The sequence below is a fragment of the Myotis nattereri genome (genome assembly GCF_964212035.1).
Source record: "Myotis nattereri genome assembly, chromosome: 15".
In the NCBI taxonomy this organism is placed as follows: domain Eukaryota; kingdom Metazoa; phylum Chordata; class Mammalia; order Chiroptera; family Vespertilionidae; genus Myotis; species Myotis nattereri.
Genome location: NC_138090.1, coordinates 43,188,350 through 43,209,127, shown reverse-complemented (window position 1 = coordinate 43,209,127; position 20,778 = coordinate 43,188,350). Strand labels below are relative to the sequence as shown.

The 20,778-nt window shown below is 42.3% G+C and overlaps 1 protein-coding gene across 1 annotated transcript; it reads left to right on the top strand.

Moving 5' to 3' along the window:
* Nucleotides 1–2,900: 2,900 nt before the first annotated feature.
* LOC308530606 (cell adhesion molecule CEACAM21-like) lies at nt 2,901–20,434 on the top strand (the record flags this gene model as incomplete). The annotated part of the gene is made up of 3 exons (XM_081107315.1): nt 2,901–3,129; nt 6,550–6,815; nt 20,327–20,434. 3 exons carry the CDS (start codon nt 2,901–2,903, stop codon nt 20,432–20,434), a joined length of 603 nt encoding a protein of 200 aa, XP_080963441.1.
* Nucleotides 20,435–20,778: the final 344 nt, after the last annotated feature.

Here is a 20,778-nt window from a genome sequence, read left to right as displayed (position 1 = left end):
GAGGAGTTGTTTTTTTGCAAAATGATTTGAAGGCACAGACTCTGGGACCAGCATATGAGACAACATACTTCTTAGGTTACCTGGTTCCTTGCATAACCTCTCTATGTGCTGTAAATGTTAAGTATCCTGGACCAACCAAAGTAAAAAAAAAAAAAAAAAAAAAAAAAACAAAAAACAAAAAAAAAAAAAACTGTGTTTCTCCATTTTTCTATTTATCAATTCTAGAGATTTCTTCACTTCCTAATTGATTTCACACGACTTTTTCCATCTTCTTTTTTTATTATAATGTATAAAATAAGTTGCACAACTCCCAAGACCAGGATTTGAAAACGTGTTCCAGGCATAGGGCATTAGCTTGGTTCAAATAAACTCATGAAAATCTTCACAGGTTGGGAAGTTCCTTACTTAAACAGGCCCAAGAGCACCTGCTTTCTCAGGGATCTATTTGCTGCTCCCTGTCCCATGCCTGGCACCACCCATGAACAAGGTGGGGTAATGAAAGGAAACTCCCCCAGGCAGAGGACAGACACCGCCCCAAGGTCACGGAGCACAGGAAAGGCTCAGCCAACAGAGAGGGAGGGGTCCCAGAAACTACCCCTGATGACCAGGAAGCCCACAGCCACCTGAGCTCCCATCACAGTCCTCTCTTCCCAGGACATGCAAGACACCTTCCTCTTCAATCCCAGGATCTTCAGGGCCTCCTGAGACTCCTGGACCTGGGTCTCTGTAACTGGAAGCAAAGGCAGGCTAGTGACAACCTGAGATAGAGGGAGGGTCCCCTCTGCAGTCGTCATCCAGCTTGACCCCTTCTCACACCCACAGTCATCTCTGTGGCCTTCCTACTGGGAGGATATCCAACCTTCCCAATGCTTTGAGAACACGGGGCAGACCCAGTACCCAGCAGGGTTTCTGTGTCACAAACAGGAATAATCCCCAATTTGGGGCCTATGGTGCTCTTTGTGTGGTGCTGACAGACCCAAGACCAAGACACAGCAGAGGCCAATGCTGGGATGAGAGGATCATCCTCTCAGGGGACACGTTGCCTCATCGGCCTTGCTGTTGCAAGTGGGCTCCACAGGCCAGTAAGATCCACCTCCCCGGAGAGCTCGTCAGATGCAGAGTCTCTAGTCCACTGTATACCTGCAGCCTCAGAATCTGCATTTTAGGAGGATTTGGAGACCCTCCCTGTGCACAGAAGAGGGGGAACGGTGTCTCATCACGACATAACCAGATCTTACCTGGTTGGGCATCACATTAGCTTGAAAGCTGCTGAAGCAGCATCTATGGTGTCACCTGGGCATCACAATCTCTACAAAGTTTCACAGGTGATCCGATGCACAGCGGTGGTGACATCCTAGTGACAAGAGGTCCAGAGGTGGCCCCAGAACTCCTGCTTTGAAGGGAAAAGTCAAATATGAAAGATAGAGTGCTGTGGGGGAGGCTACTGTGCACCTGACTGGAAGCCATGGGGAATTCCCATGACATGGATGCCCCAGGCTGGTGCTTTTCCAAACAGAGCATGTGAGTGTGTGTGTGCTCGGCTACGTCAGCAGCTCCAAGGAAACCAAAATTTAGACGGATGGTAAGCTGGAAGAAGGAGAAAAGGGTGGCAAAAATGAAGGGAGGAGGAGGTGGGTCCTTGGCACAAACTCCGCCTTGGTGCACGTGACCAGGTAAGTGATCTTGCGCGAGGAGGAGACCCAGGGCATAGTGAAGAGGAACAGCAGATCCCAACAGTTTGTACAGCGGTGCCTTTTAGCTTTCCTGGAATCCAAGCTCGTCTCGCCGAGGGAGAGACAGCGCAGACAGCAGACACCATGGAGTCACTCTCAGCCCCTATTTTCAGAGTACCTGTCCCCTGGCAGGGGCTCCTGTTGGCTGGTAAGGAAGGAAAAATCCCTGGGGGTGGACTGACGGAGGAAATACGGGGACTTGCTGGGGTCTCCTGGGGAGAACAGTGCTCTGAGAGTGGATGGAGGGCTTCTGTGTGGACCTGAGGGGAGAGGACAGGAGGCAGAGTAGGATGGGTAAGGGAGATGGGTAACAGGTAACTGGGAAATCTCATGATCTGGAAGTGGAATGATGCAGGGAAACTTCAGTTGCTGTTAATTCTTGAGTTATTCATTACTGAGTATTGAATTTTGGAAACTGATCATAGTAATAACAATTTATATCAGGTGGCACCACAGAAAAACTTAACCAGGAGTCCTAAACACCATCCTTACACCAGCCTCAGGAGAAATACATCCCAAGAGGTGTAGGACTCTGGGAACATTCATTCACCCACAGGTATTTGCAGCCTGTTGCAGGCACTGGGGATGCAAGATTGGAAAAGCACCGTCCCCATGGAGCTCATGTTCTGTGGGTGGAGAGAGATAAGAAAATATCTACATGTGATGTCAGGTATCCACAAGTGTTTTAAAAAGAACAACAAAGCAGTGAGAAGTCAGAAAGGGGTTAACAAAGAGTCTTTAGGGAAGTGTTCAGTGAAGGTGCCTCCCATGGACACCCCTAAGTGTCAGCAGGGGTCTGAGGGCAGTGAGTGGGTGAGCTGAACAGACACCTGGAAAAGAGACTGAGAAACAGAAAAAAGTAACAGGTTCCAGGTGCTGAAGTATTGGTGGTCATGCTGTTGACCTTGACCACACTCACACCAACACACTCACACACACACAACAAGGCTGAGATGAAGAGACCTTTTCCAAATACAGGGCCTCACCTTTCCATCCTAACATATACATCCAAATATTGATCAATTCCTCTCTTCCATCCTAGTTTCACTCTTAAATTTCTGGAGCCTGCCCACCACTGCCCAACTCTCGATTGTGTCAACCGATGCTGAAGAAGGGAAGGATGTGATTCTACATATCCGCAATAAGCCTCCCAATGTTTTAGTCTTCATGTGGTACCGGGGGGAAGACACATCCTACAAAAATCATATTGCAGGTCTTCGAACGTTCACAGGACGACACAGAACAGGGCCTGCAAACAGCGGTCGAGAGCAAATAAACTTTGATGGATCCTTGCTGATAAAGGGGGTCACCCTGCAAGACACAGGAAATTACACCTTAGAAGCCTACGTTCGAGGATCAAACACAGAAAAAGGATTTGGACGGCTCAATGTATACGGTGAGTGATTGCTCTCTGACCTCAGGGTGTTGGGTGGGTGAACACACAGGACTGACAGCCGTGGACTCACCTCCATCCCCATTTGCATCATCTCCCAGGTTGGGTTTGGTCATTTAGTGCAGGAAACACACAGTGGAGACAAACTTTCTAAGATCAGAGTTCCCTTCCCAGATTCCAGCCCTGCAGACATTCTCCACAGAGAAAAGGGCCAGTCTGATGGGAGTCGCTCAGCAGAGAAAGACCAGTCTCAGTCCGGTTCCCTCACCCCCTCCCCATGACCATGACCCTGAGAAAGACCCTGCAGGGCTTGGCCAGGGCCTATCCTGAGGAGCCCCCTCCAATCCTCATAAAGAAGCTCAGCTTTGGCAGCTCTGCCCAAACCCCTGTCTCAGGGTTTCTGACTCCAGGGACCCTGGAGATCCTGTGTCAGGTTGGGGTTAACCTCCTGGGAAGGGCTGAGTGGGCGCAATGGTTTCCCAGGTGTCTGAGTCACAAGGTTTTGAGCTGCTCAGAAGCCAGAGCTCAGGCCCATGAGCCACATCTGGATAGGGATGGTACTTCACCTGAAACTGAGTGTGGCTAGCACAGATGGACAAGGTCGCCAGGCCATTTGTGAACTACACTGAAACATTTAGGAGAGTCCAGAGAAAGGTCAGAATCACAGGGAACAAAAAGGAGGAAAGATGCTCCTGGCAGCTCCTCACCCACCAGGGATCAGCCCAGGAGATTCTCTCTTGGAGTTGATCAATAACAGAGGCCCTTCATTTGAGCAGCTCCACTGTCCCAATGTTTAGTCAGATACTGTGAATATTTCATTGTTAATACACTGACACCCTGGCAGTCAAATGTTCATAGTACTGCATTGAGAGGAAACCAAGGCACAGGGAGATATAGTCACTAAAGCAGAGCTACACAGACAATGAGAGTGACTCAAGGTCTGTCTGCAGCCATCACCTCTCCTCCATCCCAGAGAGATCCCTAAAACAAACATTGGTTTTCAGTGATGACGAACCTTTTGATGTCCACGTGCAAGCATTTTGAAAACCCCTAACTTAACTCTGAGGCCATGTCACATATAGAAATTTTTTTGATATTTGCAACCATAGTAAAACAAAGACTTATTTTTTTTTATATTTATTTTTTAGATTTAAATGCCAATTAACAGAAAAATCAGCCAAAAAATGCGTTCGTAGGTTACCTCTGACATGCGTGTCATAGGTTCGCCATCACTGGTTTCGAGCTTCCCTGAGGCATCACCAGTTCCTGAGAGAGAGAGACTGTGGTCTAGAAAATAACACAAATGGAGAATTAATTTATTTGTACTCTAGAACCAAATTACCTGCAGTAACAATGAGTCAGTGCTGGGAACACCCAGACCTTCCCCTCAGGTGGCTGAGCCACCCCTCTCTGCACTGGAGGTGAAACCACTGATTTGTTTCCTAATGTATTCGTGTCATTCCCACTGGATATAAAGGAAAGGACTTGGCCTGCTAGCTCCCCATTTTACACTTGTAACCAGCTAAGGGATGAAGATGTAACACTCGGTTGTTTTGATGAATTAGGAAGAAATAAATGGATACTGAAGGAAGTGATGTGCTAAAAGCTCTTCAGAGACTGAAACCTGGATGCAGAGTCCTTGGAATTCTGGCCACATGGGAAAGACTCCCTGTCACTCCAGGGATTGAGACCCATGTCTCAGACCCTTTGACAAAAATCTAACTTATCTAATCTTTTCTTGCCTGAGTTTCTAGTTTCATATTCAAGAAATCACTGCCAAATCCAATGCCATACTGCTTACCCCTATGTTCTCTTCTAAGAATTTTATAATTTTAGCTCTTACCTTTAGGATTCAATCCATTTTGACTGAATTGTTGTGTATGGTATAAGCAACGGTCCCCTTTATTTGGTTGCATGTAGATATTGCTGTTCAACGGCATTTGTTCAAAAGACTGTCCTTTATCCATTGAACAGTCTTGGCTCCTTTATCAAAACCATTTGATTGTGTCTTTTGACAAATAGAAGTCTTTATACTACTGTAACTATTTTGGTTACTTCTACTTTGGAGTAAGATTTGAAATTAGTAACTGTGAGACCTCCAATTTCAATTCATCCTTTTTAAGGTTGTTGCAAACATTTGGGTTCCATTGAAATTCCACATAAAGTCTCAATGAATTTTTTTTTTTTATTTCTGAAAAAAGTAATTGGTATGTTCATAGGGATTGTTTCCAATAGGTAGATATTTGGTGGTCTTGGAATCAATGAACATGGATGTCTTTCCAGTTGTCTTTTTTTTTTTTTTTTTTTTACTTTCAGAAATGTTTGGTAGTTTTCAGTGAATTCATCTTCCACCATGTTAGGTTTAACCCTAAGCATCTAGTGTTTATGATGCTATTGTTAATGAAATTATTTATTTTATTTGACGATTATTCATTTATTTTAAAGAATGGAAATGATGCTGAGTGTTGATTTTTTCTCTGGCGACTTCATCTTTTCGTTAGTTATAATAGTTGTTTTAGGTATGTATGTGATGAAATCTTCACGGTGTTCTACAATAAGATTATGTTGTCTTTTTTTAAAAGATATTTTCTTATTCCTCTCTAAATTGGATATCACTTATTACATCTTCTTTCCTGATTTTCCAGACTGGTTGAATTAGTGGAAAAACGGCATCCTTGTCTTATTCATGATCTTAGGACTGTTTTCAGAGGTTCTCCATGGAGTAATGTGTTAGCTGTGGACTTTCATGTGTGGTCTTTACCATATTAAGTAATGTCCTCCTATTCCTACAGTTTCCATCTTTTGTTAAAATCATAACCACTTCTCTTTAGTGATTTATTTTAGCATTATATGCAATCAGCAGGCCTGTAAATAAAGTCCCATTCAGACTGAGGAATCTTATAGATGGAACTTATCCAGGTCCAAGGTCATGAAGACTGGGTTGGGCATCTTTATTGCCTAATGAGTTATTTAACAATAATTAAATGCCCGTTCAATTTCTGTAAAGTCCTCTTGGCCCAAGTAGTTGGCAGAAGTGGTAAGATTGCCTTTCCCAACATACATGGAATTTTTAAGTCAAAAGAACTTCTAGGAAAGGGTCAGTAAAAGCTCATGAGAGGAAAACTCCACCTTACAGTGACGTTATAGGACACATGGTCTGTGAAAGGTTTCCCTGTGTCGATACTACTAAGATGTCTATGGGAAGAGGTCAGGGGTGATCTAGGTTCAGAGAAGAGGTGAAACCTTTTCCCTACACATCGTCCCCTGAACAAAGACAATTTTCCTTCTGCGGAGATCACAACCATCCTCTGGTGCCCTTTCAGAGGTCACAGTGGACTCTCAGTGGCTAAGATGTCTGAAGAGCTAGCATGGCCCAGGTCCCAAGCACACTCTCAATTAGCCATGCTCTCTATTTCTCCACAGAGCGAGTGAGAGTGCCCACCCTCCTAGTCAGCAAAACCACAGTCGTGGAGAATACGGATTCTGTGATCCTGATCTGCTACACAAATGCAGTCTCCATCCAGTGGTTTTTCAATGGCATGAAACTGTGGCAGACGTGGCGGAAGAAGCTGTCCTGGAACGACAGAACCCTCACCATTGACCCTGTCTGGAAGGAGGATGCTGGGAATTACCACTGTAACGTGTCCAACCCCATCAGTTTCGCTGCAAGTGAGCCAGTTGGGCTGCAAGTAAAATGTTGGTGACCCTCCTCTTCTCCTATATGTTACTAAACACTGAATAATCTTTTGTACGTATAAATAGATTTGTTGTGAGAGTGGAAAGTCCTTAGAAGATTTGCATTGAGTCAATAAATGCTCAAAAAAGAGAGCTGACATTGTCATTATTGTTGACTTAAGATGATAGTCTATACCAGACAGCACCTCTGTGTGGTCTAAGTTGCACCATCTGCAAAGTGGAGGTGACACCAAGTCTTCAATAGAATCTCAGTGGCTGTGTGATTACCCTTGGTGCAGGTGATGAGTTAGCATAAATCCAAGCTCTGTCCCTCCTCCAGGGGGACATATAGTGGATGCGCAGCCACTGTTGTTGGCAATGGGAATGGACAGGAGGACGCCCATGTGGGTAACAACACTGATCTTTTTTTTCTCCCTGTTTGACTTATTTCAAAACATTTCTCAAGTCTTTTTGAGTATTTTCATTTATATGGCTACTGACTTATTTGCATAAAGTAAACAGGACTCTGTCTTCCTTGTTAATAGGGTATAATTGGAAACCTTAGTAACACAACCAAGGCTTTGGCTCAAATGTCCTAGTTAAGACTGATGCCCACAGAATTAGAAACGACCTCAACTTTCATGGAGAAAATTTGACCGGCAGGGTTTTTTTCGAATCTCTTGGATATGAGAGCATTACCCAAAGCTAGAGTGTGAGGCTTCCTAACCTCAAGAAGCTGTTAGAACTCCCATCTTTGGTTTCATAGAAAAACCTGCATCAAGCAAATTATGTGGTAAATGTCAGTTCTTCTGCCCTTAAGTCACTAATCAGGGCAAATCCAGTGACACCAGCCATGTTGTAGGATGGAGAATACTCTTCTTCCTTGGAGGTCACCTGTGGTCAAAACGAAGGTGACTGTAGAGAGCAAGGTAATGTCTCCATGTTGAACTCTAGAAGCACAGCATTCTGGGAGATCAGATCCTGGCTGTGTTCAGGAACTCTCACCTACTTTGCATCTGTTAATAAATTGATGGGAAATTGCACCTCTTTATACATTGCTGGAAATGATAAAGATGTCAACTGGGTCTTGGCTAAAAGAGATTTAGTTGTGTTTCTCCACTGTGCAGAAAGCAGTTTTGTTCTGAACTGGAAGCCTTAATGTTCCCTCAGAGTAACTAACCTTTACACAGTTTCTTCCTGACAACATGCCTCTGTCTTGCATCCTTACACCATTTATTTTATAAATATAATTAGTAATTGCAGGTTCTTTCTCTGCACTTTTGAAATATACATAAGTCTCCTCAAAAGGTCTCTTGCCAGTGTTATGACCCAGAGAAAAACTGTCTCAGGTACCTGGCCCCATCCATTTGAAATTTAATCCTCCTTGTGTCCCTGTGTCCCAGTCTCTGAGGGAGAGTAGCAGCCTAAGTTGTGTGGGGTCATTTACAACCAAGATGAGAAAAGACCTGATTCCAGGACTTGAGGAGATGGTTTACATTTCCTTTCTGTAAAGCCCATTTCAAACACACATGCCTATAATTTCTTCTTCATTCCTAAAATCTCCCCAGCCTTTTCTTTCAGGGGTGTTGAGTTTCATCTCACTGCCCTATTGGAGGGTTCTGAAGAATGTCTTCCTTGCCTCTTTAAATGTGTTGGACTCCTGTTTCACTTTGTCATCATCTGCCTGTAACTAGCTGATCATGTCATTTTGCTCACATGGTTGATCCTTACCTTATTTTCAAATCTTCCAATTTCTTTCCTTATCAGGCTAAAATCCTCCACATAAAGGTCTCCAGTTTCGCTGCCTTCCTTCTGAATTTACATCCACAGCAGCATCTGACGTGAATTCTTAGATGCTTTTGCAGCTCCAGGTAGCCTCAGGATATCCTTTGCACAAGAATTTGAGAAGACATGCAGGCCTGAAAGGGCACACGTCCACAGGGACCAAACCATCAACAGTGTTCACAGTTATTTCCACTGCACCTTCAAGGAACAATATCACAGAGATTTTCACAGATATTCACTCTTGAACCTTAAAAACTCTAGTAAACATGCAGGTCCCTTACATGTCAGCCACCCACAGGCTGTCACTAAAAAATGCTCTTTTGTGTCCCCCGTGACATGGAGCTCAGGCAAGACAGGTGTCCTCATACATTGTTTTCTTCATTGTTTTTACAATCGCCAGGTGCATGTTCTTAGAGAATCCACATCTAGAACCTGGGAAATGGAAATAAATCTTTCCTGTGCCTTGTGGCCTCTGGGGTATTTAGTTATACTCCTTTGAGAGCTAGCCAGAGGTGGATTGTGGGTAAGCAGAAGTGGGTTTAGAGGGGAGCTGTTGAGGGATAGGATCTGTTCAGAGACAGGATGATAAATTGTAAAGCCTGGGGAGTTTGGAGATGTTAGGCACTATATGAGGTCAAGGGGAACTAAAGGTGCCCTGCAGGTGGGCTCTTTTGGGGAGGGGTCTGGAAGGGGCTGAGGGATATTTGTGAGGGTCTACTTTCTACATGTTGAGAGAGAAGCCACTGGAGTTGTTGTAGTGACGTGGGAATGCCGTTCTCCCAAACTTGGATAGGCGAAAGATGTGAGACACAGGGTTGGGGGAAGGAATAAGGTTCTTGAAGATTCATATTAGTGTCCTGACATTTGTGACAAGAGGGAGCACCAAATATACTGGCTGGCAGGAGTTACAGAATAGACATGAAATAAGAAACAAGAAGGAAAAGCAGATGAGCACCTTGTATTGAGTTTGGAGTCTGAATAGTGAGGAGGGATGGGGACACCTTGAATGCAGAAGATGAGCCTAGGGAATGTGGTATTTGAGCCAGGAAATTAGGTGAAGTCCAGGGTAGTCAGAATAGAACAGGGGTTGGCATGGAGCCTGGGGAAAGTGGGGAATGCAGGGCAATCTTGAGGTGGAGGATCAAATTGAGGGCCAGAGGTATCCATCCTCCAGCTCCAACCCAGGAGAGATGTCTGCATTTGATTCTCAAAGCAGTTTCCCCATGGCCTGAGAGAACCATGAAAGGCCAATCTCACCTCTATACACCAAGATGTGCCTCAACTGAGTAAACACATTAGCCATTTCCCTGGGGATTTGTGTATCATTGAGTAAGTCTGACTAGGAGACTGGGGACAGGCAAGGGAAAGGCTGATGGTATGTGTGTGTTAGGGGAGAAGAAATTGAGGGCTGGCTTGAACTTGGAATGTGTGGAGCATTTTCCTTCTTTGTAGACTAGTGAGAGTTACTTTCTCTGTTTCCACAGGTAAGAGCTCTGTGGTGGGTCACAGGGATGGAGTGGTAGGTACCCACCTGTCCTTTTCTAATCCATTATGTGTCACTAACATCTGTGATGGATGCTTCTCTGAGCACCTGAACTTATGTTGGTGCTTGTGGCAGAACCCAGGTTATGATGGGCAGTTCTGCCAACATGGTCACATTACACACCACGTTCAGACTCTCCATCTCTCCTCAGGCCTAGAGCCCGTTGGGAGCTGCTGTTTTATTGTTGTAGAACATATGGCCTCGTTCACAAGGAGTCTGCCCAGGAGTAATTATTTTATTAGGTCTCACCAGAGGTTTCACAAAGCACCTTTCATTCTTCTAACATCAATTATCAACTTGTCTTTTCCTCTGGAGGGTACGTCCAGCATGGCCCAGAATAGTGGAGCCATCTGTGGCAGATCCCTGAATGGTCACAGATGTGGATGGCCCTATAGCTCATGCTTTGCTTAAACTGCTGATCACAAGAGTTGATCCTGTCTCTGGTGTCACTGTCATCACTGATGTCATTGTCTTAGAGCATCAACGTTAGCTGTCATCACTTCCACCCTTTGGAGAACACGTGTCTTACTAAGGCATTTAGAAACTTACAGTTTTGTTTTCCTTTAGCAGGAAAGCCTCTAATTCTCACCATTTTTATGACTTGAGTTTGGCATTGAATTAACTTGGAGAATGAACACATCCATTTGCCCTGGTAGTTAGGGCCGCTTCATGGGCTGGTAATCTTTGCAGCCACGTAGAAGGGACTGTGGTAGGTTTAATAGTTTGCTTTTGTCATCCTGATATTTCTAAATTGAGCAAAGATCCCAGAACTTTCACCTTACTTTTCATAGTCCTGCCCCCAGACCCGACCATTGGTTAGGAAAATTCTGACGGCATGGAAACCTGGAGAATCTGTGAAGCGATGTAGAGAAGTATTTGGCTTTTTCTACTCTGTTTATGGCATTACAAGTGTCTAATGAGCAGGACCATCCCACGCCCACCTCTGTAGGTCACAGAAGGAAGGTTCTCTGTCTATGATGTTCTCTGGAGATTAAAATTTAAAGATATCTCAGGTAGTCGGCTCAAATGTGAATGGCATTAAATAGACACAAGAAATCTACACTAAATATTGCTAAAAATACTGGAGAGAAGAAGAAGAAGAAGAAGAAGAAGAAGAAGAAGAAGAAGAAGAAGAAGAAGAAGAAGAAGAGAAAGAGAGAGAGAGAGAGAGAGAGAGAGAGAGAGAGAGAGAGAGATGAGAAAGAAATCAGGTGAGTTTTCATCTTCCAAGAGGAAAGACCTTGCAGTAGATAATGCAGCTTTGTAGTAAAATTTGAAATTAGTAAGTGTAAGACGTCCAATTTCGTTCTTTTTTCTAAGATTATTGAAATAACTTGTGGGTCCACTGAAATTCGTTATGAATTTTAAAGTGGATTTTCCTATGTCTGAAAAAAGTTATAGAGAATTAGATAAGGATCATATCAAATAGGAAGATATTTGGGGGTCTTTCTACCCATGAATCTGGATGTTTTTCAAGGTATTTTGTTTCTTCTTTACTTTATTTCAGAAACATTTGGTAGTTTTCAGTGTATATATCTTCATCTTATTAATTAACTCAATTCTAAGTATTCTAGTCTCTCTGATGCTATGTTAAATGGAACTGTTCTCTTAAATTTATGTTAGCATAGTTCATTTTTGTTGAAGAAAAATGGAAATGATGCTGAGTGTTGATTTTGTCTCTAACAACTTTGCCTTTTTTTCAGATCTTAAAAACTTTTTGGGGTGTGTGTGTGTGTGTATGTGTGGTGAAATGTTTAGGGTTTTCTATATATGATTATGTTGGTTTTTTAAAAGATATTTTTTCTTCTTCCTTTCCAATTTGGTTACCTCTTATTTTATCATCTTGCCTGATTTTTCCCGCCATTTATTCCAGTACTATTGTGAATAAGTAGGAAAAACATCATCCTTGCCCTAACCATTTTGGCTCAGAGGATAGAGCATTGGCCAGGTTCAATTCTAGTCCAGGGCATGTACCTGGGCTGCGGGAACAACCCCAGTCGGAAGTGTGCAGGAGGCAGCTGATTGATGTTTCTCTCTCATCCATGTTTCTAACTCTCTATCCCTCTCCCTTCCTCTCTGTAAAAAATCAATAAAATATATTTTTAAAAAAGAAAAACAGCATCCTTGTCTTGCTCATGATGTTAGTAACATTTTCCAAGTTTCTCCATGGAATGTGGGCTTTCAAGTGTAGCCTTTATCATATTGAATAGTTTTCTTCTATTCCTACAGCTCCTGTCTTTTGTTAAAACTCTAACCATTTTGGGAAGGGAAGATGGCGGCGATATAGGCAGACGTGTCCCAGGTCGTGTCCCGGAGCAAATGGAATGAGCAGCTGAAACTAATAGCACCCACACCGAATTGGCGAAATTGCTCAGCTGGTGAGATGGTTTGCAGCCGGGAAGAGCAGAACTCCCCTGGAAAGGTAAAAAAACCAGGGTTATGGGCAGGAAAGTTTGCCAGACCTCTGAGCCCAAAGAGTCGGAGGGAGACCATGTGGCAGACAGCCGCGTCCCTTGGGACAGGCACAGTCCCTGACAGGGGAAAGGAGAACTGCGGGATTCCTGGCACCGCCAGAGGAATTGAGAGCTGGGTTCTGTGATCACGGAGGACTGAGCATAAAGGGGGCAGCCTGAAGAGCTGACCAGACCATGCAGTCCCGGTAAGAGAAGAAGCTTACAGAAACCAAGCTTTCCCCGTTTCCGCGGCCGGCGTTTGTTTTCACTGAATCCTGTTCATGGGACATTTCGGATACAGACACTCACCTGTGCTGAAGAGAGGGAGAGTGTGCGGAGGAGTGGAATCTGGGGAGAGACTGAGGAGAGAAGGGGGGCCGGGAGAGGTGGCAGCGAATTGAGTGCTGAGACACCCCTGAGCCTAGGTCTGGGGCAACCATTCTCTCTGGAGAGTGAGACTCCTCCCTCCAGGCCCCAGGCAAGGAGCACAGCCACACCCAGATTCCACCCTGTAGGAGATCAAGGATTAAAATAATCTCATCAGTCCCTGGGAGTTAACAGGGTCAGGCCTATAGAGGGATTTTCAATCCCAGCAACAACACAGCGCTGGTAACTAACTATTACGCAGCCAGCTCTGGGCAGTGAACTTCCACTGGACAGAGAGGCCCTATAGCCTCAGAGGCCAACCCCAGAACACTGCCACCCAGAGGCTGACCCACAAAATGACTCTTTGCTAAACACAAAATAAGGCAGTCTGGGAAACAAATGCGGCCTGCTTTAAAATAAGGACTGTGGTTAACAACACAGAGGAATAGTGTATCGCAGGGAAACCCAACACTCTCCTGAATACCTGGGAGGTCTAAGGCGAGCCACACTGAAGAATAGAAGAACCAAAGGACCATCACTACTGCAATTTTTTCTTTCTTTTTTCACCTTTTAGCTAAGAAAGCAATTTTTTTTCCGTCTTCTTCTTTTTCTTTTCTTTTTTTTTCTTCTTTTTCCATCACCTGATTTTACCCTTTTAATTACTACCTTCTTATTTTTAACCAGTATTATTACTGCTACCATTTTACCATTTTTTAAAGTGCCATTTTATTTTCTCTTTATTTTATTTTGGGATTAGTGTTCTCCATTCTATTTTCATCGTTATATTATTGGTTGTTTCTAGTTTGCATTCATCTCCAGGGAGCTGTTGCTGGAATTTGTTGGGATTAATGGCTGTTCTATAGGAGTATTCTCCTCATATAAGAAGTCTCTTCTCCTCTTCCACTTCATTCTCTCTTTTCGCTCTTTTTTTTTCTTTTTTCCTTTTTTTCTTTCTTTTTTTTCTTTTCTTTTCTTTTCTCGCTTTTATTTCCCCCCCTTCTTTTTCCCAATTTCATTTTTGTACTCCTTTTTTTGGTGCCTACGTTTCTTTTCTTTTTTCTCTTTTATCTTTTTCCCTTTCTTCCTCCTTATCACCTAATTCTCTTAATTCGGGTGGTCACCTTTATTTGGGGTAATTAATATCGTGAATATACTTGTGTATACTGCCTGGTACGTGGTGCCTTGTTGTGTTGTATTTTGTGCCTTTAAATCAACGCAGCAGATCCAAGCTACAGCAACCTCCTGAGCACCACACCCTCTGCTGAGGAACAGCAGCTGTACGTGAAACCTCGCCCCACCAACCAGAAGAGCCACCACAACTGTAAACAGCACCCACCAGAGGAGCTGCTGCCAACTGAAGAGCAGCTGCGACTGCAACCGCCCGAAGAGCAACCACAGACGAAGGAGTCACTGCCACCAAGGGAGCAACCACTGAATGACTCAACGTCTAGATATGTCAGTGAGATCAAATATGGGTAGACAAAGAAACCCCCAAAGTAAAGAGAAGGAGGACTCTCCAGAAAAGCAGCTAAGTAATACAGAGGCATGCAACATGACAGAAAAAGAATTCAGAATAAGGGTCCTAGAGTGCATAAACCGGATGGAAGAAAAAATCAACAACCTCTGCAAGAAGCAAGAAGAAACAGATGAAAAAATCGATAACATATGGAAGAAGCTAGAAGAAACAGATGAAAAAATCAACACCTTAAGTAAGACCCAAGATGAAATGAAGAGTGATATAGCTGCAATGAAAAACTCCATTGAGAGATGATCGATGTTTCTCTGTCGTCATCCATTTCTTCCTATCTCTCTCCCTCTCTCTAAAAATCAATAAAAACATATAAAGAAATAATATAAAATAAAAATACTTGAAAAATTACTTCAAAATAAAAATAGTTGTGGAGGGAATAAAAAAAAAAAAAAAGAAAGAAAAACTCCATTGAAAGTATCAACAGTAAACTAAGAGAAGCGGAGGACCGAATTAGTGAATTAGAAGACAAGGAAGCAAAACACACCCAAAATGTACAGCAATTGGAGAAAAAAATTAAAAGACAGGAGGAGAGCCTAAGGGAGCTTTGGGACAACATGAAACGAAACAACATACGAATAATAGGGGTACCAGAACAACAGAAGGATGAACAAGGATTAGAAAACCTATTAGAAGAAATAATATCAGAAAACTTCCCTGAGGTGGGGAAGAAAAAAGTCACACAAACCCAGAGAGTCCCAAACAAGTGAACCCGAAAAGACCCACACCAAGACACATCATAATTACCATGGCAAATGTTCAGGACAAAGAGAGAATCTTACAGGCTGCAAGAGAGAGACGGAAAGTTACATACAAGGGATCTCCCATTAGAATGTCAAATGATTTCTCAACAGAAACACATCAGGCCAGAAAAGAATGGACAGAAACTTACAAAGTGATGCAAAGCAAAGGACTGAATCCAAGAATACTCTATCCAGCAAGGCTATCATTCAAACTTGAAGGGGAAATAAGAAGCTTCACAGACAAGCAAAGGCTAAGGGAGTTTATCACCACCAAGCCGGCAATGCAAGGAATGCTAAAGGGACTAGCATAAAAATAATAAAAAGCTCAGAAAGAAAACAGCCACACACAAAAAGAAATGGTACAAACAAGTACCTTTCAATAATAACTTTAAACGTAAACGGACTAAATGCTCCAAACAAAAGACATCGAGTAGCTGAATGGATAAAAAAACATGACCCATACATCTGCTGTCGACAAGAAACCCACCTCATTAGAAGGGACTCACACGGACTGAAAGTGAAAGGATGGAAAAATATCTTTCAGGCAAATGGAAAGGAAAAGATAGCTGGGGTAGCAATACTTATATCGGACAAAATAGACCTCAAAGTGAAGGCCATAACAAGAGATAAGGAAGGCCACTTCATAATACTAAAGGGATCAATACAACAAGAAGATATAACCCTGGTAAACATATATGCACCCAATGCAGGAGCACCCAAATTCATAAAAAAACTCCTGGAAGATATCAAAGGAGAGATCAACAACAATACAATCATAGTAGGGGACTTTAATACACCACTGAAAGCACAGGATAAGTCCTCTAGACAAACAATCAGCAAAGATACAGCAATCCTAAATGACTCACTAGATCAGATGGACTTAATAGACATCTTCAGAACACTTCACCCCAGTGCCACGGAATATACATTCTACTCAAGTGCTCATGACACATATTCAAAAATAGACCATATATTGGGTCACAAGAAAAGTATCCCCAAATTAAAGAATATTGAAATCATAAAAGCATCTTCGCAGGCCACGATGGCATAATATTAGAAATAAACTACAACAAAAAAAACCCCAAAATACTCAAACATCTGGAAGCTGAATAGCATGCTATTAAATATTGATTGGGTTACCAATGAAATCAAAGAAGAAATTCAAAACATCCTGGAAACAAATGACAATGAAAACAAAACAATCAAAAACCTATGGGACACAATGAAAGCAGTCCTGAGAGGGAAGTTTATAGCTCTACAGGCCTATCTCAAAAAAACAAGAAAAAATGGTAGTAAATCAGCTAACTCTACAACTCAAAGAATTAGAAAGTGAGCAACAAGAAAACCCCAGAGTGAGCAGAAGGAAGGAGATAATAAAGATTAGAGCAGAAATAAATGACATAGAGACCAAAAAAAACAATACAGAAAATCAATGAAACCAAGAGCTGGTTCTTTGAAAGGATAAACAAGATTGACAAACCTCTAGCCAGACTCACCAAGAAGCAAAGAGAGAGGACCCAAATAAACAAAATCAGAAACGATAGAGGCGAAATAACAACAGACCCCACAGAAATACAAATGATTGTTAAAAAATACTATGGACAGCTCTACTCCAACAAACTAGACAGCCTGGAGGAAATGGACAAATTCCTAGAAAAATACAACATTCCAAAACTCAATCAGGAAGAATCAAAAAATCTCAACAGGCCAATAACTATGGAAGAAATTGAAGCAGTCATCAAAAAGCTTCCATCAAACAAAAGCCCAGGACCAGACGGCTTCACAGGGGAGTTTTACCAAACATTCAAGGAAGAATTAAACCTATCCTCCTCAGACTACTACAAAAAATCCAAGAGGAAGGAACACTTCCAAGCTCATTCTATGAAGCCAGCATCACCCTAATACCAAAACCAGGTAAACACAACACAATGAAAGAGAATTACAGGCCAATATCCCTCATGAACATAGATGCCAAAATCCTCAACAAAATCCTAGCAAATCGGATCCAGCAGTACATCAGAAAGATCATACACCACGACCAAGTAGGATTTATCCCAGGGATGCAAGGATGGTACAATATCGAAAAATCAAGAAATGTGATACATCACATAAACAAATTGAAAGAAAAAAGCCACATGGTCATATCAATTGATGCAGAAAAAGCATTTGACAAAATTCAACACCCATTTTTGATAAAAACTCTCAGCAAGGTGGGAAATGAAGGATCATACCTCAACATAATAAAAGCCATATATGACAGGCCCACAGCCAACATCATACTCAATGGACAAAAACTAACACCATTTCCCCTAAGAACAGGACCAAGACAGGGATGCCCCCTCTCACCACTCCTGTTCAACATTGTACTGGAAGTGTTAGCCATTGCAATTCGGCAAGAAGAAGAAATAAAAGGCATCCAAATTGGAAAAGAGGAAGTAAAACTGTCCTTATTTGCAGACGACATGATATTATACATACAAAACCCTAGAGACTCCATCAAAAAGCTACTAGACTGAATACATGAATTTGGCAATGTAGCAGGATACAAAATTAACCCCAAGAAATCTGAGGCATTTCTATACACCAATAGTGAACTTTCAGAAAGAGAGATTATAAAAAAAACCCCGTTTACCATCGCACCAAAAAAATTAAGCTACCTAGGAATAAACTTAACTAAAGAGGTAAAAGACCTCTACTCAGAAAACTACAGGACATTGAAAAAAGAGATAGAGGAAGACATAAACAGATGGAAGAACATACCATGTTCATGGATTGATAGAATCAACATCATTAAAATGTCCATACTACCCAAAGCAATCTATAAATTCAACGCAATTCCCATTAAAATACCAACGGCATACTTCAGAGATCTAGAACGAACTCTCCAAAAATTCATCTGGAATAAAAAAAGACCCCGAATAGCTGCAGCAACCCTGAAAAAGACCAAAGTAGGTGGGATCTCAATACCAGATATCAAGTTGTATTACAAAGCCACTGTTCTCAAAACTGCCTGGTACTGGCACAAGAATAGGCATATAGATCAATGGAATAGAATAGAGACCCCAGAAATCGGCCCGAACCAATATGTTCAATTAATATTTGACAAAGGAGGCAAGAACATACAATGGAGCCAAGATAGTCTCTTCAATAAATGGTGTTGGGAAAACTGGACAGATATATGCAAGAAAATGAAACCAGACCACCAACTTACACCATACACAAAAATAAACTCAAAATGGATAAAGGACTTAAATGTACGACAGGAAACCATAAAAATTCTAGAAGAATCCAAAGGCAACAAAATCTCAGACATATGCCGAAGCAATTTTTTCACTGATACAGCTCCTAGGGCACTTGAAACTAAAGAGAAAATGAACAAATGGGACTACATCAAAATAAAAAGCTTCTGCACAGCAAAAGAAACCATCAACAAAACAAAGAGAAAACCCACTGTGTGGAAAAACATATTTACCAGTGTCATATCTGATAAGGGCCTAATCTCCAAAATTTATAGGGAACTCATACAACTTAACAAAAGGAAGATAAACAATCCAATCAAAAAATGGGCAAAGGACCTAAATAGACACCTTTCAAAAGAGGACATTCAGAAAGCCAAGAGACATATGAAAACATGCTCAAAGTCAATAATCATCCGAGAGATGCAAATCAAAACAACAAATGAGGTACCATCTCACACCTGTCAGACTGGCTATCATCAACAAATCAACAAAGGACAAGTGCTGGAGAGGGCGTGGAGAAAAAGGAACACTTAAGCACTGCTGGTGTGAATGCAGACTGGTGCAGCCACTATGGAAGACAGTATGGAGTTTCCTCAAAAAACTGAAAATGGAACTCCCATTTGACCCTGTGATCCCACTTCTAGGAATATATCCCAAGAAACCAGAAACACCAGTCAGAAAGGATATATGCACCCCTATGTTCATAGCAGCACAATTCACCATAGGTAAGATCTGGAAACAGCCTAAGTGCCCATTAGTAGATGAATGGATTAGAAAACCGTGGTACATCTACACGATGGAATACTATGCTGCTCTAAAAAGGAAGGAACTCTTACCATTTGCAACGTCATGGATGGAACTGGAGAGCATTATGCTAAGTGAAATAAGCCAGTCAATGAAGGAAAAATACCACATGATCTCACTCATTCATGGATAATAGAGACCATTATAAACTTTTGAACAATAATAGATACAGAGGCAGAGCTGCCTCAAACAGATTGTCAAACTGCAGCGGGAAGGCCGGGGAGGGTTGGGGGGCAGGAGGTAGGGGGGTAAGAGATCAACTAAAGGACTTGTATAGATGCATATAAGCATAGCCAATGGACATAAGACACTGGGGCATAGGGGAGGCTAGGGAACTGTCTAGGGTGGGGGGATAAAATGGACACATATGTAATACCCTTTGTAATAGTTTAAGCAAAAAAAAAAAAAAAAAAAAAAAAAAAAAAACCTCTAACCATTTCTCTTTAGACACTTATTTTACCTTGATATTCAATCTGCAGGCCAAGAAATAAAGTCCTTTAGACTGAAAAGTCATTTAGCTGGAACTTCTCCACTTCCAAGATCATGAAGACCGGGTTGGGCAATCTTTATCGCCAAATGAATTATTTAAAAAGAGGTAAATGCCTTTTCACTTTCCATAAAGTTTCCTTTGCCCCAGAGATAGACAGAAGTGGCAGCCTGCCTTCCACAACATACACGGAATTTTACGTAAAGTGTGGGACCTCATCTTTTTTGAAGTTAATGACAGAAATAATTAATAAAAGCTCATGAGAGAAAAATGCTACCTGATGATGAGGTCATAGGAAACATCATTGTGGAAGGTGTTCCCTATGCTGATATTTTAGAGATGTCTGGGGAACAGGTCACGGGTCACCCTGGGGTTATGTTGGGTCAGAGAAGAATTGCAGCACTCTCCTTACACATTGTCACCTGAACAAAGACAATTGTCCTTCTGCAGAGGTTAGGACCATCTTCTGGGACCTTTACAGAGCTCACTGGGAACTATGAGTGGCTGAGATGTCTCATATTATAGCAGGACCCCAAGTCCCAAGCCCACTCTGAATCACTCCTTCGTCTTTTCGCAGATTCCACAAGAGAGCAAGACAGTCACAAAGCATGATAATGCTGTGGACTTGACCTGTTACTCATCTGTGATCCTCACCCAGTGGTTCTTCAACAACATGAGTCTGTAAGAGCATGAAGCTGTCCTGGAGCAACAGAACCCTCACCATTGACCCTATCAAGTGGGGAGGATGTGGGGAACTACCAGTGTGAAATATCCAACCCCATCAGTTCTGCTGAAAGTGAAGCGGTTGAGCTGGATGTAAAACATTAGTGACCCTGCTTTCCTCCTCTATGTTATTAAACCCTGAATAAATTTCTTTCACCTTGAAATAAATTTGTTGTAAAGGTGGAAAGTCCTTAGAAGACTTGAACTGAGTCAATAAATGCTCAAAAATGAGAGCTACCATTGAGGTTATTGTTGACTGAAGCTAACATTCCACACCAGATCCCACCTCTGGTTGTTCCCGTTTGC